Source organism: Salvelinus alpinus, chromosome 14, assembly GCF_045679555.1.
Source record: "Salvelinus alpinus chromosome 14, SLU_Salpinus.1, whole genome shotgun sequence".
Classification (NCBI taxonomy): Eukaryota; Metazoa; Chordata; class Actinopteri; order Salmoniformes; family Salmonidae; genus Salvelinus; species Salvelinus alpinus.
In genome coordinates, this window is record NC_092099.1 from 24101735 (window position 1) to 24122768 (window position 21034).

General features: G+C 41.8%; 2 protein-coding genes across 12 annotated transcripts in view; both read left to right on the forward strand.

Moving 5' to 3' along the window:
• Positions 1-805: 805 nt before the first annotated feature.
• Positions 806-4524, forward strand: LOC139538624 (putative nuclease HARBI1). Of its 4 annotated transcripts, none has more exons than XM_071340884.1 (10): positions 808-1561; positions 1649-1825; positions 1916-1977; positions 2060-2146; positions 2234-2517; positions 2597-2632; positions 2731-3285; positions 3355-3470; positions 3567-3678; positions 3773-4524. In XM_071340884.1, the coding sequence occupies exons 7-10, from the start codon at positions 2814-2816 to the stop codon at positions 4141-4143; spliced, it is 1071 nt and encodes a 356-aa protein (XP_071196985.1). In that variant the 5' UTR covers positions 808-1561; positions 1649-1825; positions 1916-1977; positions 2060-2146; positions 2234-2517; positions 2597-2632; positions 2731-2813; the 3' UTR covers positions 4144-4524. The 4 variants fall into 4 exon arrangements, 3 of the variants coding, with proteins under 3 accessions (XP_071196987.1, XP_071196986.1, XP_071196985.1); XR_011667766.1 differs by lacking the exon at positions 3355-3470 and having other exon boundaries at positions 816-1561; positions 2234-2275; positions 2344-2517; XM_071340886.1 differs by having other exon boundaries at positions 806-1561; positions 2234-2275; positions 2344-3285.
• Positions 4525-8486: 3962 nt separating this feature from the next.
• Positions 8487-21034, forward strand: part of LOC139539181 (POU domain, class 2, transcription factor 1-like) — a 29861-nt gene continuing 17313 nt past the window's right edge. For 3 of the 8 annotated variants that reach the window (XM_071342070.1, XM_071342069.1, XM_071342072.1), the window contains exons 1-4: positions 8493-8544; positions 18291-18362; positions 18805-18896; positions 20916-21011. In XM_071342070.1, coding sequence (XP_071198171.1) covers positions 8499-8544; positions 18291-18362; positions 18805-18896; positions 20916-21011 — 306 coding nt within the window. In that variant the 5' untranslated portion in view covers positions 8493-8498. Of the gene's footprint in view, positions 8545-16725; positions 17350-18290; positions 18363-18804; positions 18897-20915; positions 21012-21034 lie in introns of those variants that run through there. The other 5 variants (XM_071342073.1, XM_071342074.1, XM_071342071.1 and 2 more) reach the window with 4 other exon arrangements.

The window sequence follows — 21034 nt, forward strand, 5'->3', positions numbered from 1 at the left end:
ATAAAAGCACTTGTGACTCCATTTATGCTCCAAAGAGCATGGCCCTAGTAGCCTACTTATAACATATACCTACAGTTAAGGTGAGAAATGACTATCTCACTCAACTTCAATTCGTCATTACAGAGATGTCAATAGGATCCTTAGATGTTTCAACTTGATTGCCTGAAGATCAAAATAAAGTTCAAAGGGAGATGGAGTTTAGAGGAAAAACTCAGGATACCACGCTTGCTGTTATTCTATTGATATAAAAGAAACTATCTGAACACACATATAGGCTAGGCTATTACAGTATGCTACTTCAGCCTGCAGGCCTATGTACTTGTAACGACAGTCATATTCGTTCTCCTCCTCAGACGAGGAGGAGCATGGGTCGGACCAACACGCAGCGAGGTATGTAGACATAAATGATATTTATTTAAAGACGAAGACGAACACGAACACGAAAAACACTTGGAAAATTACAAAATAACAAAACGACGTAGACAGACCTGAACATGGAACTTACATAACTACACGAACAGGAACAGACTACATCAAACGAACCGAAACAGTCCCGTGTGGTGCGCAGACACAGACACGGAAGACAATCACCCACAAACAAACAATGTGAAACCACCTACCTTAATATGGTTCTCAATCAGAGGAGATGAAAACCACCTGCCTCTAATTGAGAACCATATTAGGTACCCATTTACCAACATAGAAACACATAACATAGAAATGCCCACCCACACTCACGCCCTGACCGACTAACACATACAAAACAACAGAAAACAGGTCAGGAACGTGACAGTACTACGCGGGCACAAAAGCACAGGTTAGAACAGGGGCCTGTTGCACAAAAGTAGAATTAAGACATCCGGGATAAATGACTCAGCTGAGCTCAATGAAGCCAAAACATGTGCGTCCAGGCTTAATTGGTTGCACAAAGACCAAGCCAGGATGAGCAGACACGGATTCATTAAGCCAGGTGAAACCAATCCTGGATAGGTGCGCGCTCACGGCTCACTCAAATAGACCCCGCCACAGATCACAGATTAACTGATTTACCATGGCAACTAGAGCCGCGTACTTTTCCCCGTCGGAAGCACAAATCCTCATGGAGGCATACGAGGAGGTAAAAGATATAATTAAGAAGAAAGGCAACACCGCCACAGTGATAAAGCAAAGAGAAAAAGCGTGGCAAAGTATTGCAGACCGCCTGAATGCGTAAGTAGTGCACAATTACACACTCACCGCTCCGCTGAAACATCACAATTACAATTCAAATATTTAATTCACATCTCCAAAAATGCAGTTGTACTGTAATTATGAAACGGTTACATTTTTAATTGAAATGCACTGCAGATATGAGTGAAATTGTGTAAAGTAACTCCATCACACTGTATAAAGCTATGATAAATTTTTTTATATTTTTACTGAAAACAAGACAAAAATACCAAGTAATTTTTTGCAGTGTGACTCCATTGAATGTGTGTGTGTGTGTGTAGATTAAACATGAACGGGCCAAAACGGACATGGCAGCAGGTCAAAATCAAATACAAGAACATTCTGCAGAATGGTATGGTCCCTGACTAATATTTAACAAAGCACAAGCATATATTGTACCCAGAAGGTGCCTGCTCACACATTGTCTGTACTGTTTTAGCAGTGAAAAAGAATACCCACAGACAAGGCACGGGTGGTGGGTCACCAAAGGCTGACCTTACCCCAGCAGAGGACATGGCCTTGGAGCTAAATAAAGGCAGGCCCGTCTTAGAGGGGATCCCTGGGGGGAAAGAGACGAGCATAGGTTCCTCCCAAGATGCCACCCGCTTCATTCAAGGTATGTCCTTCCATCTCTACATGGGATACAACCACATTCATATTGAATCAATTTGGACTGTCTGACTTTGGTTTACCTATTGCCTTGCAGTGTCTGGCAGCACTGTGTTCCTGTTAGAGCCACCAGCACAAGCACCAGACGATGCTGATCCAGTGAGTACTCCATCAAAGGCATACTGTAGGCCTGGCATGTCTTGTCTACTAGCTTCAATATGAATCCGATTAAATGTGATAGGGTGAAGGCCCCAGTGCAGCAGCAACAGCACATGATGGAGACGATGATGAGGAGGAGACCATCTCTCTGGATTCCAGAAGGCATGAGGTATCATGTTAAGACTGTGAAAGTACTATTTACTCTACAATGGTGAGGAGTCCTCATCAAAATCAAAAAATCTAATTTCTTTTACAGGACCCAGATGCTATACAGTGGGAAAACCAGCCTGGCAACATAGTGCGTATTAATAAAAGGACACCACATCCTGCCAAATTCCAGCTGCGCTAATTGTATTGTGTTCACAGAGCTCACAAGCTATCAGAAAGTTGTATGGCAACCACCTCCGGCGCCAAATAGAACTGGCAGACATAGACATTCAGTACAAGAAGAAAAAGATGGAAAATCTTGCACTGGAGTCCGAAATAGAAAAGAGGACAATTAGGAAACTGGACCTTGAAATAAAAAAACTTGAGAGGGAGGTGAGATATGCCTTCAATGTACACTGTATGCTAACTGTAACACAAATGTATTAATCATTATTTTTCTTTCCTCCCCCAGCTCCAAGAAGATGACACAGCTCAAAATAAAAATTAGGTATATTCTCGTAAAGTCAAGTGAGCCATGACATATGAGCTCTTATTGTGAGCACACAGGACGGTGGCATCTTTCTAAGGTTTTTTTTATTTTCCCAGCAATCAGTACAACCAAGTCATCGTTATAAGGCATCGCCCTCTTTTGCCCACCCCCCCAGCACCAGGTGTGGCCACTAGCCTATATGAAGGCCCAAAATTGTGTGTTCCTTTCTGCTCTGACAATGGCATGCCCATTCGTGCGAGATGTGGTGGATGAAGAAGCACTTGTGCTGAGGAGAGCCTTCAGGCGAGAAAGGGTCTTCAGGGACCGGTTGGACCCACTGGCCTTCCCTGATGACCATCTATATGAAAGATACAGGTTTTCTGCAGATGGCATCAGGTATCTATGCAGACTACTGGGTCCCAGGATTAAGCACCGCACTGCACGGAGCCATGCACTGAGTGTGGAGCAAATGGTTTGTGTGGCCTTGCGCTTTTTTGCTAGTGGAGCCTTCCTGTACTCAGTGGGGGATGCAGAACAGCTGAACAAGGCCACAATTTGCCGCACAATAAGGAGTGTGTGTCTGGCTATCAAAGCATTAGCAGATGTCTTCATCTCCTTCCCTGGCCACAGAAGACTCTGTGACATCAAAGAGGAGTTCTATAGGATTGCAGGTAAGAGGATCTACAAATTACAGGACAACTGTTAACACATAGTAGGATACTCATTACTTTGTGTGACAGGTTTCCCCAATGTCATTGGTGCAGTGGACTGCACACACATAAGGATAAAAGCCCCCTCAGGTGCCCATGAGGCCGATTTTGTGAATAGGAAATCCTTTCACAGCATTAATGTTCAGGTGAACATAACTTTTTGATATTGTCCATTGACGAACACTCTGCATTGCCAGTGATGTGCATTGATTGGTGTAATATTCCTCATCTTATGATTTCAGATGGTCTGCAATGCTGACTGTGTGATCAGCAATGTTGTGGCAAAATGGCCTGGCTCAGTCCATGACTCCAGAATCTTTCGGGCCTCTGAAATCTATCAGTGCCTATCACAAGGTAAGCCACACAACCCCTATTTATAACCATCATGGCTGTGTCAAGAATATCACTGTGTTTATGAGGTAGTAATGATGAGATTTTGTGTTGACAGGTGAATTCTCTGGTGTGTTGCTGGGAGACAGGGGGTATGGCTGCCAGCCTTTTCTCCTGACACCTTTCACAGACCCCCAGGAAGCACAGCAGGCCTACAACCATGCCCATGCCAGGACCAGGGCCAGAGTTGAAATGACCTTTGGCCTCCTGAAGGCACGCTTTCACTGCCTTCACAAATTAAGGGTCAGCCCTGTTAGGGCATGTGATATTACTGTGGCTTGTGCTGTCCTCCACAATGTGGCCTGCCTGAGGAAGGAGAGGGCCCCCAGAGTGCCACCAGCCATGGACTGGGACAATCCGGCAATCTTCCCTGATGACGACAGTGGTCGGCTGCTGAGGGACCAATATGTGTTGAATTATTTTAGTTAGTATGTGTGCTTTCAATTTTGGTTAAATATGTCCTGCGGTGGCAGAGGAATTTGGTTTTTTTTGGGTTCGTTTTTTGACGAATTTGGCCTCTTATGATGTTTGTGCGGTATACTGTGTGTAATACAAGGCTGCAGGGAGGCTACTGCATCCATTCATTTGTCTGTTCAGTTGATGTGTATGGATTTGTCCTGCATTTATTTTAGTGTGCAGACATGCAGGGTGTGTTATATACAGACCTTTGAATGTGTATGTATCATTTTGTATAATATGCTTGGATTCTGTGCTTTCCATCTTGTAGAGTCACTGTGACTTCAGTTTCGAAAGGAGCTGATGGTTTACCTGCTTTGTTTTGTCCTTATTCAATAAAGGAACATAATGTTACACATTGTGTTTTTATATTCATATGGAATGTGTATTTGTTTATATGACAGAGTACTAGGGCCACACTGAAGAAAAAGGATAAAGTCATAAATTTATGAGGCTGGTTCTTTCTGCAGAAAAGCTACATATTGTTTTTACAGTTTTGATACTTATGACAATGTGATACTTAATATTCTGGCACATCAGCATGTCTTTGTTTATGAAACCATACTGAAGTACAATTTCACGAAATGCCCCACATCTGTCATTTTAACAACTGTCCTCCTTTAAAACAACTGGTTACAATATTATGACTTGTGTTTTTTTCCCCTCTGTGGCCCTAATATTCTATCATTTTATATATAGCCTTATAGTCTATGGGAAACTGTAAATTATCTAATGATAGCAACATCATCTAAAAATCATTTTTTATCCAAAATCATTGAAATTAATGATCACAAACGTTTAAATAATAAGTGGGTCTAGTTATATGTGATAACAATGTATAGTGAGCAGTGAAATAACTATTGGTTTCCATTTGTGGTGACTGCTGACTGACATTAGGGATGAGATTAAATAGATCCTGGAATTTAGCCTGGTCTGGAGCAGGCTAGCTCCACAGAATAAATCTCCATGGTAATTTATACCATAACATATCCTACTGCCCCCTATCCATCTTTAGTGCAACCGGATTACGGATCAATTGAGCCAGGATCACCAAGATATCCTGGCTTAATCCCTTATCCTAGTTTTGTGCAACAGGCCCCTGGACTATGCAAATTCACATACACTTACAGACACAAACAAATCATTATGGATAATACTATTCAAGTAAGGTGTAATCAATGAGTGGCTATGCTTTCTATGGAAAATAAAGAATGACGTGGAAGGTGTGTTCCACAACGTGCTTGTGGAGTGGAATTGGCTATAAATTAACACAGAATTTAACACATTTGCCATGGCTATAATTTGTATATTTTTCACTAGAAATGTGTTGCCGGTAGAAATGTGTTCAACATCCCCTGAAGTAACTAGCAAGTTTACTCGATAGCTACAGTAGTTGCTGTGGTAACCAAAAAAACAGACTAGTTTAGCTAACCAAACCATCAGTCCTAGCTTGCTAATATGAAAATGTTAGTAATATTCATATTAGCCTACTAGGCTAAAGTAAATTGAACTAAATGCATCATCAAATATCCTTAATGTTGTCGGCTGCAAATATGTTAGAATATTGCATATTATAAACTGTGTGGTTCGAGCCCTGAATGATGATTGGCTGACAGCCGAGGTATTTTTCAACCTAATACAATGGAGTCTAATTCCTGACTGCTGATTGGTTAAAACCGTGTTCCAGCCAGTGTCTATTTCACAAGTTACCACTGGCTAAATCTATTACGTTAAAATGCCTATTTACTCTGTTCCATCTGACTGTGCAATCCACTGTCTCATCAGCCCAGCCAGGCAATTTATAAACTTGATCTCCACTATAAAAAGCATCTAGACCTTATCTCACATTTCCTTTAGACTAAAGTTTAGTTTTGAGTTGATGAGACAGTAGGATTGCGCAGTCGGACGGAACAGAGTAAATCATAGATTTAGCTGGTGGTAACTTGAGGAATAGACACACCTGCTGGAATGCGGTTTTAACCAATCAGCATCCAGGATTAGACCCACCTGTTGTATAATGAAGCAATAAGGCCTGAGGGGGTGTGGTATATTGCCAATATACCAAGGCTAAGGGCTGTTCTTAAGCACGACGCAACGCGGAGTGCCTGGATACAGCCCTTAGGTGTGGTATGTTGGCCATATACCACAAACCCCAGAGGTGACTTATTGTTATTATAAACTGGTTACCAACGTAAATAGAGCAGTAAAAAAGAATAGCATACCTTCGGTATATGGTCTGATATACCACCGCTGTCAGCCAATCAGAATTCAGGGCTTGACACACACATTTTGTAATTCCCTATAAAACACTGTATATAGGCACGGTAGAATTCAATGGCTATAGTTAATTCTTACATGTTTTGTTTAAGCTGCTTTTTAATGCAAAAGTCTAATTGAAAACATTATTGGCATTGTTGAATTCAAGTTTCATAATAGCAATCTAGGACAGACGTAGTCAATATAACTATTTGTTTAGCACTTTTAAAATGTACAGCGACAGAATTCAGAACACAGGCCGTTCTTACAGTGTTCTCCCTGTACACCAAGTCATAACCGTAGGATAAATAAAGGGGGCATATAAGCAGACAATGAAGGCTCTTACAAAATTAGATGATTACATTTCTCTAAAACAGGTTATATGCTACATGTGCACCACCAAGTCAGAACAGTAGGCTAAATTAAGAGGCGGAAATAGAGCAAATTATTAGGGTGAGGCACATGGGCTACTAACAGTTTACTACACAACATATACATAGTATTACTTTCTAAGCTACAGTATACATTTCTCCCTGGCATATTACATAATTTATGCAGCAGCATACAAGACATTTTTGGACTCACCTTGTTGTGCTGTGCTCACTTGAACAGGAAAGTGGCACAGCAGTCCTTCGTGGGATAATTTTGTTATCAAAGTCTGGAATTCTCTGGATTTATGGTGCTTTCAAGACAACTGGGAACTCTGGAAAAAAAACAAGGTCGAATCATGATGAAGTCATTTATTTTTGATTTTATTTTTTACTTCACCTTATTGAACCAGGTAAGCCAGTTGAGAACAAGTTCTCATTTACAACTGCGACCTGGCCAAGATAAAGCAAAGCAGTGCGACACAAACAACACAGAGTTACACATGGAATAAACAAACGTACAGTCAATAACACAATAGAAAAGTCTATATCAGTGTGTGCAAATGAAGTAAGATTAGGGAGGTAAGGCAATAAAAAGGCCATAGTGCTGATCCTCAGGTCGTAGCTCTAGAAAGAGGCCCGAGTTCCCGATTTACAATTGCGAGTTGGATGACCGTTCAAAACGTATTTCCCAGACGGAGCTCGTTTTTTTCCCGGAACTCCCAGTTGTCTTGAATTCACTGAAGTCAAGTTTTTGAAGTTCAGAGTTAACAGTTGTTTTGAGCGCAGCACAAATCATGCTTCATTGACAGCATGGCCCATATTGAATGTTTATCATTTTAAACTTGGAAAAGAGACACTTAATCCAAGATTTAGGACCACACTGCCACTCCACTGAATAGCAGGATAGTGATTGCTTTGTGATGCTTGCAGTTAGCCACTGTCACTGATTCCTTCCAAACTACTCATTGTTGAATTTTCGATTTCCAACTTGTTGTGTAATGTTTATGTCCAATGGCCGATGAGCACCGATACGTTTTAGCTATAATTTCTTTCATTATTTCTCTTCATATGACAAGGATTAAAAAGGATTTGCCAGTAGATTGTCGACTTGATTTATGATGATGACTGCTAGCTAAGATTTTGAAAGTATGATGTTGACATGATCAGTCCAATATAATGTGATTTGACATTATTTTATCTGTGGCCAATGACCTTCTAATGTAACTCTATGGTAGCACCCAAGGGGCTTGAATTTTCGAGGTCTACCCTTAGACTTAGCGGTGACGTACTGTCCCCACGAGTGACAGAACACTGAGATAATCATGGCGCAACTAGAGAACATTGCCAACACTTACGCTCCATAGAACACCTAATAGCCCCCCATGTATTATTCCTTGAATATTATACCGTATTTGCAGCCGACAACATTAAGGATATTTGAAGATTAATTTAGTTCCAATTGAATTTAACCTAGTAGGATAATATGAATATTACTAACATGGGTTACATAAACACATGCAAACATAATACAAGTATTATTTTTTTTAAACATAATTTATGTATACTTTCTACAACTGTATTTATCAAGTAAATACAGTGTATTTATCAAGTAAATACAGTGCACTTGCACATGTGTCGCGCAGGGTGTGTAGTTTTCTCTTTCCTCCTACCAGGGATGGGATTTCGGGTTAAATATTCAAAATGGCGGATGGAGGAGCAGCGAGTCAAGATGAGAGTTCAGGACCAGGTAATCATTACAGAATTTTACATATTCATACTCATATTCAAACACTCTTTCTCTCAACCCATGTAGCACAGAAGATACGCGACAACAAAATGAGTTAGCCCAATGTTGCTGTTGTACGCGTCATTTTAGTTAATTCACAGCTAGCGGATATTTGACAGAGGGGTAAACGGGCTATTGCAGTGCGATGACAAATTAAAGGCAAAAAAACATGCCTCCCTTCTTTGTGTGAGTAGAGCACTGTACGCCGCTACATATTCATACCCCTGTCTACAAATGCGATTTAGCATATTTTATTAGTAATCGTGTCTGTGGTTTTTATACATGCCATATTCAGATATTGCTCAAATACTGTACTGTAGCTGTACTAGCTTGATAAGGTGGCTAGCTTGGCTGCTTAAACTAGTCAGATCGGCTTTGTGTTGATGCTTATTGTGGCGTTAACCTATCTGCTTCTTGGAGGAGGTTTGCATATTCATTTTTCCAACAACAGCCAGCGGCTGTGCATATTACATTAAAATCATATTTACAGTAGCATAATGGAAAGCCGAGAAGCTAACTTGCTTGATGTCGGAGGGCCGCAGCGTGTTTTTATATCTTCCCAGCCTTTGTGCTCGATACAGACGTTGTAGCCTGTTTTGTGTTATTCATGTGGGCCTGTCCGACCATAACAACGTAGTCATATAGAATGCGGGGTTTAGCATATTCCATTAACTATTCGAAATTATCTCGCGTTCGCCGCAAAATATGTCAAAACCTTTAGTTTGGGGGTTATAGACAATGCCTATTGTCTCCACTAAGTTTATATGCCTATTGACCATGTTTTTAGATTAACAGTAGGCTAACCCATCTTTTTTTCATCCATGGTGGCAACTATAATCTGCCCATTTTCAGCACCTAGCCCGTGAGCTAGTTTATTTTCCAGAAGCGTGATATCAACAATAGTACTGCTCTCTTTAGCAGATAAAAGCTTAAACACTTTAAGAAATGTATAGCCTAAATAGTATTGTTTAGCATTGTTTATGTTTAGGACGTATTGGTGCTGCCTACCTCCTGGATGTGTTTTAAGTAATAAACGAGTTTCAATTTATTTTATTTCGAATATTTAATTTTACCACATTCCCAAAAATATAGCAATGACAGTTATATAAATGCTGCTCCTGCCGCCATAAATCCACTAAAAACATTCACGGTCGAAAGGGAAAAAATAGTTGCCGCCATTGTCTCGCCATTCGCTTGTCTGAGTTTGGATGAGAGCTTTGAAGTTTCGCCCCACACAACCAAGTCCCTCTTGTCTTGAGTTCTGTGTGTGCGTCGGTATCGGTGGCGTTTGTTTACGCAGACTGAATATATTAAAAACTTCAGTAGAATGCCTAATTTGGGGACGTTTCCGATATTTAAAAACGATGCCTTTGATTTCCCCACCTCTTGTGTAGAGCGATTCCCGTCTTCAGCACCAGTTTTGAATGCCGTTTCTTTACAATCCATGTCGGCGAGGCCCATTCTACCTGTGCCATTTCTTTCCCGGGGAGGGGTGATGCGTACTTCCGTGACAGCCAGGGGCACAAGAGAGGCCCACATCCAATTAATGTCTTCGGTCTCAGTTTGATGAAAGGGCAGACAAGCGCTCCCACCCATTTTCTTTTCTCGTGCCACTGTTTTCACCGTGATAATAAATACTTAAGACAAACATACAGATTTTCTGAAGTAGTTAAAATCTTTTTGCTCGTGATGTCATATTATAGGCCTATTGTCGCCCTTCTTCAACTTTTATGAACATTCTAGCCAGCAAACACATTTTCCAAAAGATATGACAACTACACAATTTGCTGAATTCTTCCGCTGCCCTATGTTCACTACATACTGTACTTCAGTCTAAGGCTGCTATTGTTGAAGTAATTTGTGGTGATTTATACAAAACAAAGTCATCAGCAATTGTATCATCACTAACCAATCAGAGTATCAAAGCCGATGACACATTTTTTAAACACTGCTTTATCCAGGTGTGTTATGGCTCTGGCCCAACCCATCAGTTAGAGTGAGTATGCGTTCTAGAAATCAGTGGGGAGGTACTCAGATCCAGACTTATAAACTAACGTCCGTGGGCGTGGCGTAGCGTTTGGCCGGAGCAAGGAGTTTGGGTAGCCAGGCAAACTATTTGCTGCTAAGGCGTTTGTGTGTGTTTGTGTCCATATTTTAGTTGTAGGCTACATCCCTGTTACTTATTAAAGATAATCTTATTCATGTTGCTGTGTTGTGTCTTGTGCTTTTTGCAAAGTGTGAAATCAGGTTATCCTTGTCACTGTAGCACAACATTCACTTATTTTGTTGGGTTCCTGTCTTGTTGTGGGAAGCATTCAGTAAGTCCTTTGTAAAAAAAAAAAAAAAATTAATAAAATAAAAAAAAAGGGAGGGGGGAGGCTTTTAGAACAAAATTGGGTCGATTATGAACTAAGCTACTTTGTGGTGAGAAATTATTTTCTCATTTTCACACTCACACTCCTCACTTCCTCACAGTTTTATATCTTCATCCCATTCCATCCCGAGAGTTCCGCCCATGAATATTCATGGTTGTAAACATGGTTGTCATGAATAATGCATTATGTTCAGTAATAGATGCAAGGCATCTGAAAAGTATGCATGAAGTACATACAGACAAGCTGTTCTATAGTGGGAGTTCGAGAGGAGTATGTCATGTGCACATAGTGATATACTATACAGTATGTGACTAGATGGATAGTAGGTAGGTTTGGTACTAGATTACCATGGTAAAGTTAATCTGGTAAGATAAGGGACCAGACAGCTGTGTGGGATGTAGCCTAGGCTAGGACAAGAGGAAGGCCAAAAAGATTCTCAAAGGGGCAAAAGACAAATTAAAATATATAGTGTTGTTCAGGTATATTTTTTGGGAATGTACTATAGGCCTAATCTGGTTTGCCAGTAGCCCTGCTAACACTGGGCTAGGCCACTCACATAGGATTCACAGTATTTTGCCTTTAAAAACAATTGGGAAATGTTTATATGATCCCCTTTCAAACAGCTCATCTTTACCTCTTTCTTGTAGGCATTCACCTTTTATATAGCCATTACTTAGGGTTGTGACTAGAGGGAGTACAGCTACGACAGGAAGTTACATTTCATAGCAGGTTAGGAGAGCATTTTAACTAACTCTAACCCTTTTCCTAACCTTAACCTAAGTCTCCTAACCTGCCACGTTAATTATCCTAACCTGATGCGTAAGTTCTCCTAACTTCCGGTTGAAGCTGTACTCCCTCTAGTCAGAACCACTACTTTGGCGGGAACTGAGCAAAGAGACATTCAACTTTGACCCTGTTGTTGCAACAGTTGTCATGCTAACCTGAAGCAGCAAACAGCATTGATCAAGTTCTATATTTCTCAGATAGGACAGAATGCAATTAACTGCTTTAATTTCTTCACATCCACAAACAGTAAGTTAGCAGTTTGCCATACTTGTAAATCTTTTGTAAATAATTACCTTCTAATGTGTTAATTTTCCTGTTATGGTGAATAAAAATGTGGTCAAAACTTTACAGTTAGCATTATGCATTCGGGCAGGTAGTGTTCTCCTGGCATCTGCCAGATGGCGAAGTGTGATTCATCACTCTAGAGAATGCGTTTCCACTGCTCCAGAGTCCAATGGCGGCGAGCTTTACACCACTCAAGCCGGCTCTTGGCATTGCGCATGGCGATCTTAGGCTTGTGTGCGGCTGCTCGGCCATTTCATAAAGCTCCCGACGAACAGTTCTTGTGCTGACGTTGCTTCCAGAGGCACTTTGAACTCGGTAATGAGTGTTGCAACCGAGGTTAGACGATTCTTATGCGCTTCAGCACTCGGCGGTCCCGTTCTGTGAGCTTGTCTGGCCTACCAAATAATTTAAAAGGTATTGCCAACACCTCATTGGGCCGCCTTTCCTTCCAGTTCTCTGCTGCCAATGACTGGAACGAATTGCAAAAATCGCTGAAGTTGGAGACTTATATTTCTTTCACTAACTTTAAACATCAGCTATCTGAGCAGCTAACCGATCGCTGCAGCTATACATAGCCCATCTGTAAATAGCCCATCCAATCTACCTACCACATCCCCATATTGTTTTTTAAATTTACTTCTCTGCTCTTTTGCACACCAGGATTTCTACTTGCACATCATCATCTGCACATCTATCACTCCAGTGTTAATTTGCTAAATTGTAATTACTTCGCTACTATGGCCTTACCTCCTCACGCTTACCTTACCTCCTCACGCCATTTGCACACACTGTATATAGACTTTTTTATTTTTTCTATTGTGTTATTGACTGTACGCTTTTTTATTCCACGTGTAACTCTGTGTTGTTGTATGTGTCGCACTGCTTTGCTTTATCTTGGCCAGGTCGCAGTTGTAAATGAGAACTTGTTCTCAACTTGCCTACCTGGTTAAATATAGGTGAAATAAAAAAATTACAAAAAGTTGAAAAATCTATTGCGGTGGATTGTATGGGGCTTTCCTGTAACGACCAGTAATGGACAAAAATCTTTGTACTCCAGATAATGTGATATAACCAGTCTGTAGCTAGTTAATTACAGTGAGTATACAAACATGCTCTTTCCATGACATAGGCTGACCAGGTGAATCCAGGTGAAAGCTATGATCCCTTATTGATGTCACTTGATAAATCAACTTCAATCAGTGTAGATGAAGGGGATGAGAGGTTAAAGTGATTTTTAAGCCTCGAGATAATTGAGACATGGATTGTGTATGTGTGCCATTCAGAGGGTGAATGGTCAAAATAAAATATTTTAAGTGCCTTTGAACGGGGTGTGGTAGTAGGTGCCAGGTGCACCGGTTTTGAGTGTGTCAAGAAGTGCAGCGCTGCTGGGTTTTTCACACTCAACAGTTTCCCATGTGTATCAAGAATGGTCCACCACCCAAAGGACATCCAGACAACTTGACACAACTGTGGGAAGCATTGGAGTCAACATGGGCCAGCATCCCTGTGGAACACTTTCAACACCTTCTAGAGTTCATGCCCCAACGAATTGAGGCTGTTCTTAGGGCAAAGGGGGTGCAACTCAATATTAGGAAGGTGTTCCTAATGTTTTGTACACTTAGTGTATATGAGCTGGCTAGCCAGCTAGCTAGATAGCTAAGTTAGCTAAATATTTAAAAAACTGCAACAACCCAAAACATTGTCTAGAAAGTGGCTTTTAGTTGCCTGGCTTGCTAGATATACATATCCTAAATACAATTTAAAACTGATGGCTTTTAGTTGCCTGGCTTGCTAGATATACATATCCTAAATACAATTTAAAACTGATGGCTTTTAGTTGCCTGGCTTGCTAGATATACATATCCTAAATACAATTTAAAACTGATGGGTTTTTTTGTGCTAAAAAATGTAGCAGGTAATGCTGCTATTTGGACTAGCTGCTTCGATGTCAAGCAGACTGCTGTTTTTGTGTTTATACCAGGTTTATACTTTTTCTTAATAACAAGAACAAGTTTGATGTCGGAGAACAACAATAGAATGTTCATAATTGAAAGTGTGCCAAGCCGTTAAGATGATCGGGGACATTTATACTGAGGGTCTGGCGCGACATTTTAAACATATTACCACAATCATGACTAGGTTGGTTGGCGGAAAATAAAAGTACAGGCTATGTTGCCGGCAATACCTTTCAGATATAAATGCAAGTTGCCAAAAAGTGATAAAGTTGGTGGCAAAACGTCTTGTTTTAAAAGGTCTATAATAGTAGGAGAGAGACATGCATGATCGATAGGACAAATGGAGAAAGATTTGGTCACCATAATTGTAGAACAGTGAAATGCCTTAATGCAGACACTGTTACATGCTAAGTACTGTATTAACAAACTAGTTTAGGCCTATAGGCTTAACTCAGCTATATGATATTAATGGGAGCTTAGTTTGAAGTGTTGCCGTGACTTACATACCATGGGTGAAGTTAAATGTCAGTGGAATTTGAATATGCTTATTATTCTACACTCGCTATGCCTCACGTTGAATGTCTCCCTTCACATTAGCTGTTCCGCTATATTCACTCAGCCTTTCCATAAAAAAGTGCTAATGAGTTACCTATTAAATATTCTCTGCTAATATATTTGCATAATGAATTGTTTGCTCCACAGTTGGATTTTGCGAGCCACCCTAGCAACTGTGGTTTAAATAAAGTGCCTTTCTCCTTACTTCTCTTTGCCTCTGAACCCTTTTCTCTTTTTGTTTTGCATTAAGAGGGTATAGTGTGTGGTTTGGAAGGAAGGAAGATAGGGCATCTGTATCTCTGTCCTTGTTTCATGGGAGGGAACCTTATTTTTTTCCATCAACAAATTCACACTTGGAGAGTTAGTGGATGAAACATTTGCTGTGGCTTTGAGAACGTGAGTTTAAGTGTCTATAAGGCCAGACCCAGATGCAGACACGGGAGGCAGATGGTTTGAGTGTTTGATATTTATTAGTTCCAAAAAGGGTAGGCAAGAGAATGGTCGTGGACAGGCAAAAGGTCAAAACCAGATCAGAGTCCAAGAGGTACAGAGTGGCAGGCAGGCTGAAGGTCAGGGCAGGTAGACTGGTCAGGCAGGCGGGTACAGAGTCCAGAAAACAGGCAAGGGTCAAAACCAGGAGGACTAGCAAAATAGAGAATAGCAAAAGCAGGAGCACGGGAAAAACACGCAGGTTGACTTGAAACAGACGAGACGAACTGGCACAGAGAGACATGAAACACAGGGATAAATCCACTGGGGAAAATAAGTGACACCTGGAGGGGGTGGAGACAATCACAAGGACAGGTGGGACAGATCAGGGCGTGACAGTGTCGTAACCTGGCCTAAATCGGCCTTTTGAAGAAAATGGTTAGCCGTTAGCTTCCTTGGCTGAAAAAGTACTACAAACTAGTCTAATAATGCCCCACACTGCAACTGTAAAAACACTGTTTTTAGGCTATTGTTTGATTACTGTCCCTACTGTTGATTACTGTCCATACTGTTGATTACTGTCCCTACTGCTTTGTCATGCCCTTTCTTCAGTCTCTGTTTGTCTTGGTCACTAGTGTGATAAATATCAGTCTTTTGTGAATGAGTTTAGAAGGGTTGTATTTAGGGAGCCAAGAAAAGAGACAAATTCGTTTTCTATTGAGGATTTTTGAGCAAGGCAAAACCACACGTTCATCCCCCTCTTTTTCAGAGGTCTACCCCACAAAACAGTCAGATTTAATTTTAACATTGCTTTGACACCCCACTCTGTCAGTCGGCGCCTGCCTGCCCGCTACATTAACTTCCAAGGCATGTTCTTCTACGCTAGATTAAAAAGAGTGAAATGGGAAAAAAGCTGTCTGAATGAGAACAACTAGCCTAATGGAATTTAAAGCTAATCTAAATATGCTAATCTTCACACGCTTCATAAACATAGCTGATAGTACTCTCTCTCCCTCCCTCCCATTTCTGTTTCTCGCTCTCTGTCTCAGTAGTTGTGCAGAGTGGAATGCCATAGCCACAGGGGGTCTGGTAGTAATGACAGGCTCGTGGTGGATTAATGTGGAGTTATTTATTCCCCCCACCTCCAACCCCTCATTAATAACCAGGCCTGGTCTCTGTGACTCCTGGCGGACTTTGGGACCAGCAGTCTGAGACATTCTATTAGTTCTATTAGCACCAGCCACCTTTCCACGCCAACGTGCCCAGACCACTGCCAACAGGCCTCGCACTGAATTCTGGGCAGTTGTTTGCCCCCTTTTTTACCTGGCCCTCTCAGCTAATTACTCTGCTGCCTGCATTCTGCCGGTAATTGGGCTTAGCTTGAGCCCGGACGTCTTTTTTTTTATTTTTTATTTTTTTTATATTGTTCTCCAAAAAGCCATCCAATTAATATGCTAATGAAATGATACATATTTATGGATTTTAAATTATGCAGAAAGCTTTCAGAGCCCGGTGTGAAATGAATTGCTCACAGGACTTCAAAGCCTTGAATCGCTAACGAGGTAGGGCCTGATTTGCATACAGCTTTAATCAGCTGAATACTGATTATACTCCATTATAGAATGGGGTGGGTGGAGGGAGAGAGAGGAGCCAGCTGCACTAGTTGTTTCTGTTTTCTTCCAGAAAGAGAGGGAGAGAGAACTTTTTCAGTAGTTGCCACAATCCTGGCACGCATCGGAGAGAGGGAGGGAAAAGGAGGGAGACTGTTGAGAAGAAAGGAGAGGTTGAGAAAGATCGATTGAGAGTGAGGGAGAGCTGTTAGTCTAAAACCTGTTGGCTTCAGTGGAGTGCTGAGGCTGTGTCTCAGTGTTGTTCAGTGGAGTGCTGAGGCTGTGTCTCAGTGTTGTTCAGTGGAGTGCTGAGGCTGTGTCTCAGTGTTGTTCGTGGAGTGCTGAGGCTGTGTCTCAGTGTTGTTCGTGGAGTGCTGAGGCTGTGTCTCAGTGTTGTTCAGTGGAGTGCTGAGGCTGTGTCTCAGTGTTGTTCAGTGGAGTGCTGAGGCTGTGTCTCAGTGTTGTTCAGTGGAGTGCTGAGGCTGTGTCTCAGTGTTGTTCAGTGGAGTGCTGAGGCTGTGTCTCAGTGTTGTTCAGTGGAGTGCTGAGGCTGTGTCTCAGTGTTGTTCAGTGGAGCGTTCAGTGGACTGTGCCAGTCTGTCTGTGTCTTGTGTGTGTAGCTGTAGTTTGACTGGACTCTGCACTGACCAGTGGATAGTGAAGAGAGGGAGTAGGGAGAGGAGGGGCAGTGTGCTGTCCGGCGGAACCAAGCCTATCTGCCGCCGCCAGCTTTTGAAAGCATGCTGGAAAATACAGGTTCAACAGAAGTGGGTGAGTCATGTGGTCCGGTGTTGTGTGTTTGTGATGTTGATGATGATGGGGTACCAAATACACCAGATATTGTTGTTGTGGGGGGAGGCCAGGGGGAGGTGCTCATTTTGGAAATGGGCTGCTCATTTTGACGGCCACATGGAGCAGGCCTTTGCCGAGAAGCTGCTTAAATACCAGCTCCTGGTGGCAGGCTTGGACATCCTCGGGTGTAGGTGCAAGCTGGTGGCGCTGATATTTGGCACAGCCTTGCAGTGCGTGTCCTCCAGATTGCGGGCCTGATAAAAACTAGGGCAAAGCAATTGGCTAGGTACTGCTCTGTTTCAGCTGTCTTGGGCAGCCTAGCTGTTTGGAGAGGGAGGCGCTTTCTGTACCCATAAATGTCATGCATAAAGAGACCTTTTGAAATGTTTGGATCTTTTCATTTTCAATTTGATTGGTAGATTCAAATAAAGTATTTAAAATGTGTGTGCGAGAGCGAGTGTGAGAGCGAGATCGTCAAGGAACAAGTCAAAAGGGGATAAAACATTGTCCTGCTGGGCTTTTATGCATGTAAAGGCATGCTTCAAAGTGTATCCCCAAATTGCCATTGTTGAAGATGTTGATTTCCACTGTATTAAATGGGGCGTTTTCTAATTGTAAAAATGTTACCTGCAGCAATTTTTTTTACCCGGTTTTGTATGGAAAAAATACACTGCATGTAGGCTAGAGGTAGTTGTGGGGGTGTAGCCCATTAGAAAATATTATTATCAGGCTCTGTTGGAAGGAGTGGGAGTTGTCTAGTGTTATTGTATTAAGTACGACATACGACATCAGATATTTATAAGATGTGGGCTTTAGGCGCTGTTTTGGGATGGAATGGTGGGGCGTGACTTTTAGAGGGTCAATGACAGTTGAGTGAAAGTCTCTCTCTGTCTGTCTGTTTGTCTGTCTGCCTCTTTCAGATTCTAGAATGAGTAATCCATCAGAAACTAGTAAATGTGCTATGGAGAGTCAGAGTGGGGACGGAAACACAGGTGAGTTACCTGCTGTGACCTGCTGCTGCATTGCTCTGGCTGCCCGTACCTGGAGTGCGTTCAGGAGGCACAAACGGTTTCAAATAGTCACAAACGGACAGCGAAAATGTCCTTGGTTATTAGACTCTTAAGTTCAGGTAATGGTCTTCTGTTTAAAAACCTGTGGTCCTGTTTGGTGCCCTCTGAACACCCTTCGGGTCTGCACTCTGCTCACTTCTATGTCCTACAGAGTGTGTGTTTTTGTAGTGTTGATTAAGAAACCTAATAGAGAGAGAGGTTCAGTGAAAGTTAATTGGGTTGTTGTGCTGTTGCTGTAATTAGAGGCTACTGTGTGCGTATTATGTTCACACGTGTCGATTTGTGTGTGCTGTGTGTGTGTGTGTGTGTGTGTGTGTATGTGAGAGTTTTTTTTCTGATGACTTAATTACTTTTCTGTTCTCAGGAGTCCAAACGAATGGACTGGACTTTCAGAGGCAGACGGTGCAGGCCACAAACGCAATCACCAATGCACACGCACAAGCTCTGCTCCAACAGGTAACTCACTCACTCACTCAGACCAAAACACACACATGTCTGCTGCTTTTACCAGAGAGTGTGTGCCTGTGTGTGTGTCTGTGTGATCTGAGTATATGTGGGTGTATTTTTTGCAGGTGCCCAGGCTGGCAGAAATGTAGTTGAAATGAGGAGAGGGGACAGAGACATGCCAACAGAACAGAGCCACACACACACTAGAGCCGGGCGATATGGACAAAAAAAATCCATATCGTGATAAATGTAACCATTTTACTCGATAACCGTAAATATGACACATTTATTTTTATTACTTTACATTAGCGGCAGGGCACTATAATTTTGTATTTTCAGTGCGAAGTAAGAAAACTGAGATGGTAGCCATGATTCAAAAAGTCAGCTATTTGATCTAACATATCCAGGGAATGCATGGTTGATATGTTGATGTGCGACCTGTCAAATAGGATCCAGAAGGATCAGATTTATTTTTGGTTCTTCAGAGAATTTGCCGACATCTTTGTGCATATTGGACTATAAACTGTATTATTCACAACCTGAGGAAGTGGGAACTCAAAACACTTGGCTGGATTACTTACTCTAAATATGATATTGTTGCTATATAGCCATGTAGGCTAATTGAATAAGCTATCAGTAAATGTAGGCTAATGTCCTACAAAAACCTTCCAGGACTAGGTCTAGGCTAATTTATATAAATGGCACACTCTGCTTTGCGCACCATACTAACTACAGTCTACTCTGGTTGTAAAGTTGTGCCATGAATTCAAGAGGTGAGAAATACATGATATACTCCCAGAAAGCTGTGACTCTCCTCCGTAACTAGAACAATAGTAGTTGCTTTGAAAACTGTATGATTCCCGCAATTACATTTTGAGCAACGGTCATATGCTTGTGCTTCACAGTAGGATGAGGGAGTGAGAGTGGCTCGCTCACACAGAATCCGACAGTGAAATGGGGACAGGCAGATACTTTCATAGCAGGAATCAACATAATGTATAGGCTATTACTGTTGACCAAATATTGGTTTTACAACAATCTACAGGAATGTCGTGAAGCAAAATCACAGAAAATTACCGTCGTAGGTAAAATGCTTCGGTAAGAGGAAGGCAATATCCGTCATTTTCGGTTTACCATCCCAGCTCTAACACACACAAACCACCCACACACACACACACACACACACACACACACACACACACACACACACACACACACACACACACACACACACACACACACACACACACACACACACACACACACACACACACACACACACACACACACACACACACACACACAGTACATTTAAATGAGCCAGGCTCTCTCGGTATCGCCTGGCAACAAGGCAGATTAATCAACCCTGTATGCTAATTAGCTGCTCTGCGGTTGCTCGGAAACAGATGGCGAAGAATATGCAAATCTCTGCAGAATTTACATGCACTGCATAACAGTTTTTTAAATTAACTTCTCCACTCACCCCTCCCTCCTTCCTCTCTGTTCTCTGTGGTCTGCAGTACATTCCTCTCCTGCTTTTCTCATGTAGATCATTTTCTATTTAGAGAATACCTTCAGTGTGCTACCTATTATTGAAACTCTGTTTTTGTGTTTATGTGGCAGTGTGTGTGGGAGTGTGTTTTGTCTTGGTGTGTATATGTTTTTCCTCTTCTTCTACACGCCAATGTTGAACAGTAAAAATATGGGTCTTGCTCCTTGTCTCTAGTCAAGACTCTGACAGGTATAGTTGCAAGAATTAGGGCATCTGAATACAATAAGTATCAGTCAACATCATTATTCAAAAACAGATCGACATAGTGTACAGATGACTCGTGATAAATGCAACGGCTTCAGAATGGACTTAACAGGAACATGTCGTTATCAGGAGCAATGTAAAATAATGCAGTTTTACTGGAAAACTGTATTGCACTCATTGAGTTTACAGTTATCAGGAGTCGCCTGTGTCTATATGACATGTATCTGGAAAGGTTATTCTATATAAGGTTATCCTATGTACTCTGCTCCTAGTCCAAGTCTGAAGACTCGGGTGCAATTCCGACCTCCGTCCAGCAGGGGGTGCTGCCTCAGGCCCAGCTCATGCTGGCTGGGGGACAGATAGCTGGAGTAAGTGTCATGCTGTCTGCCTG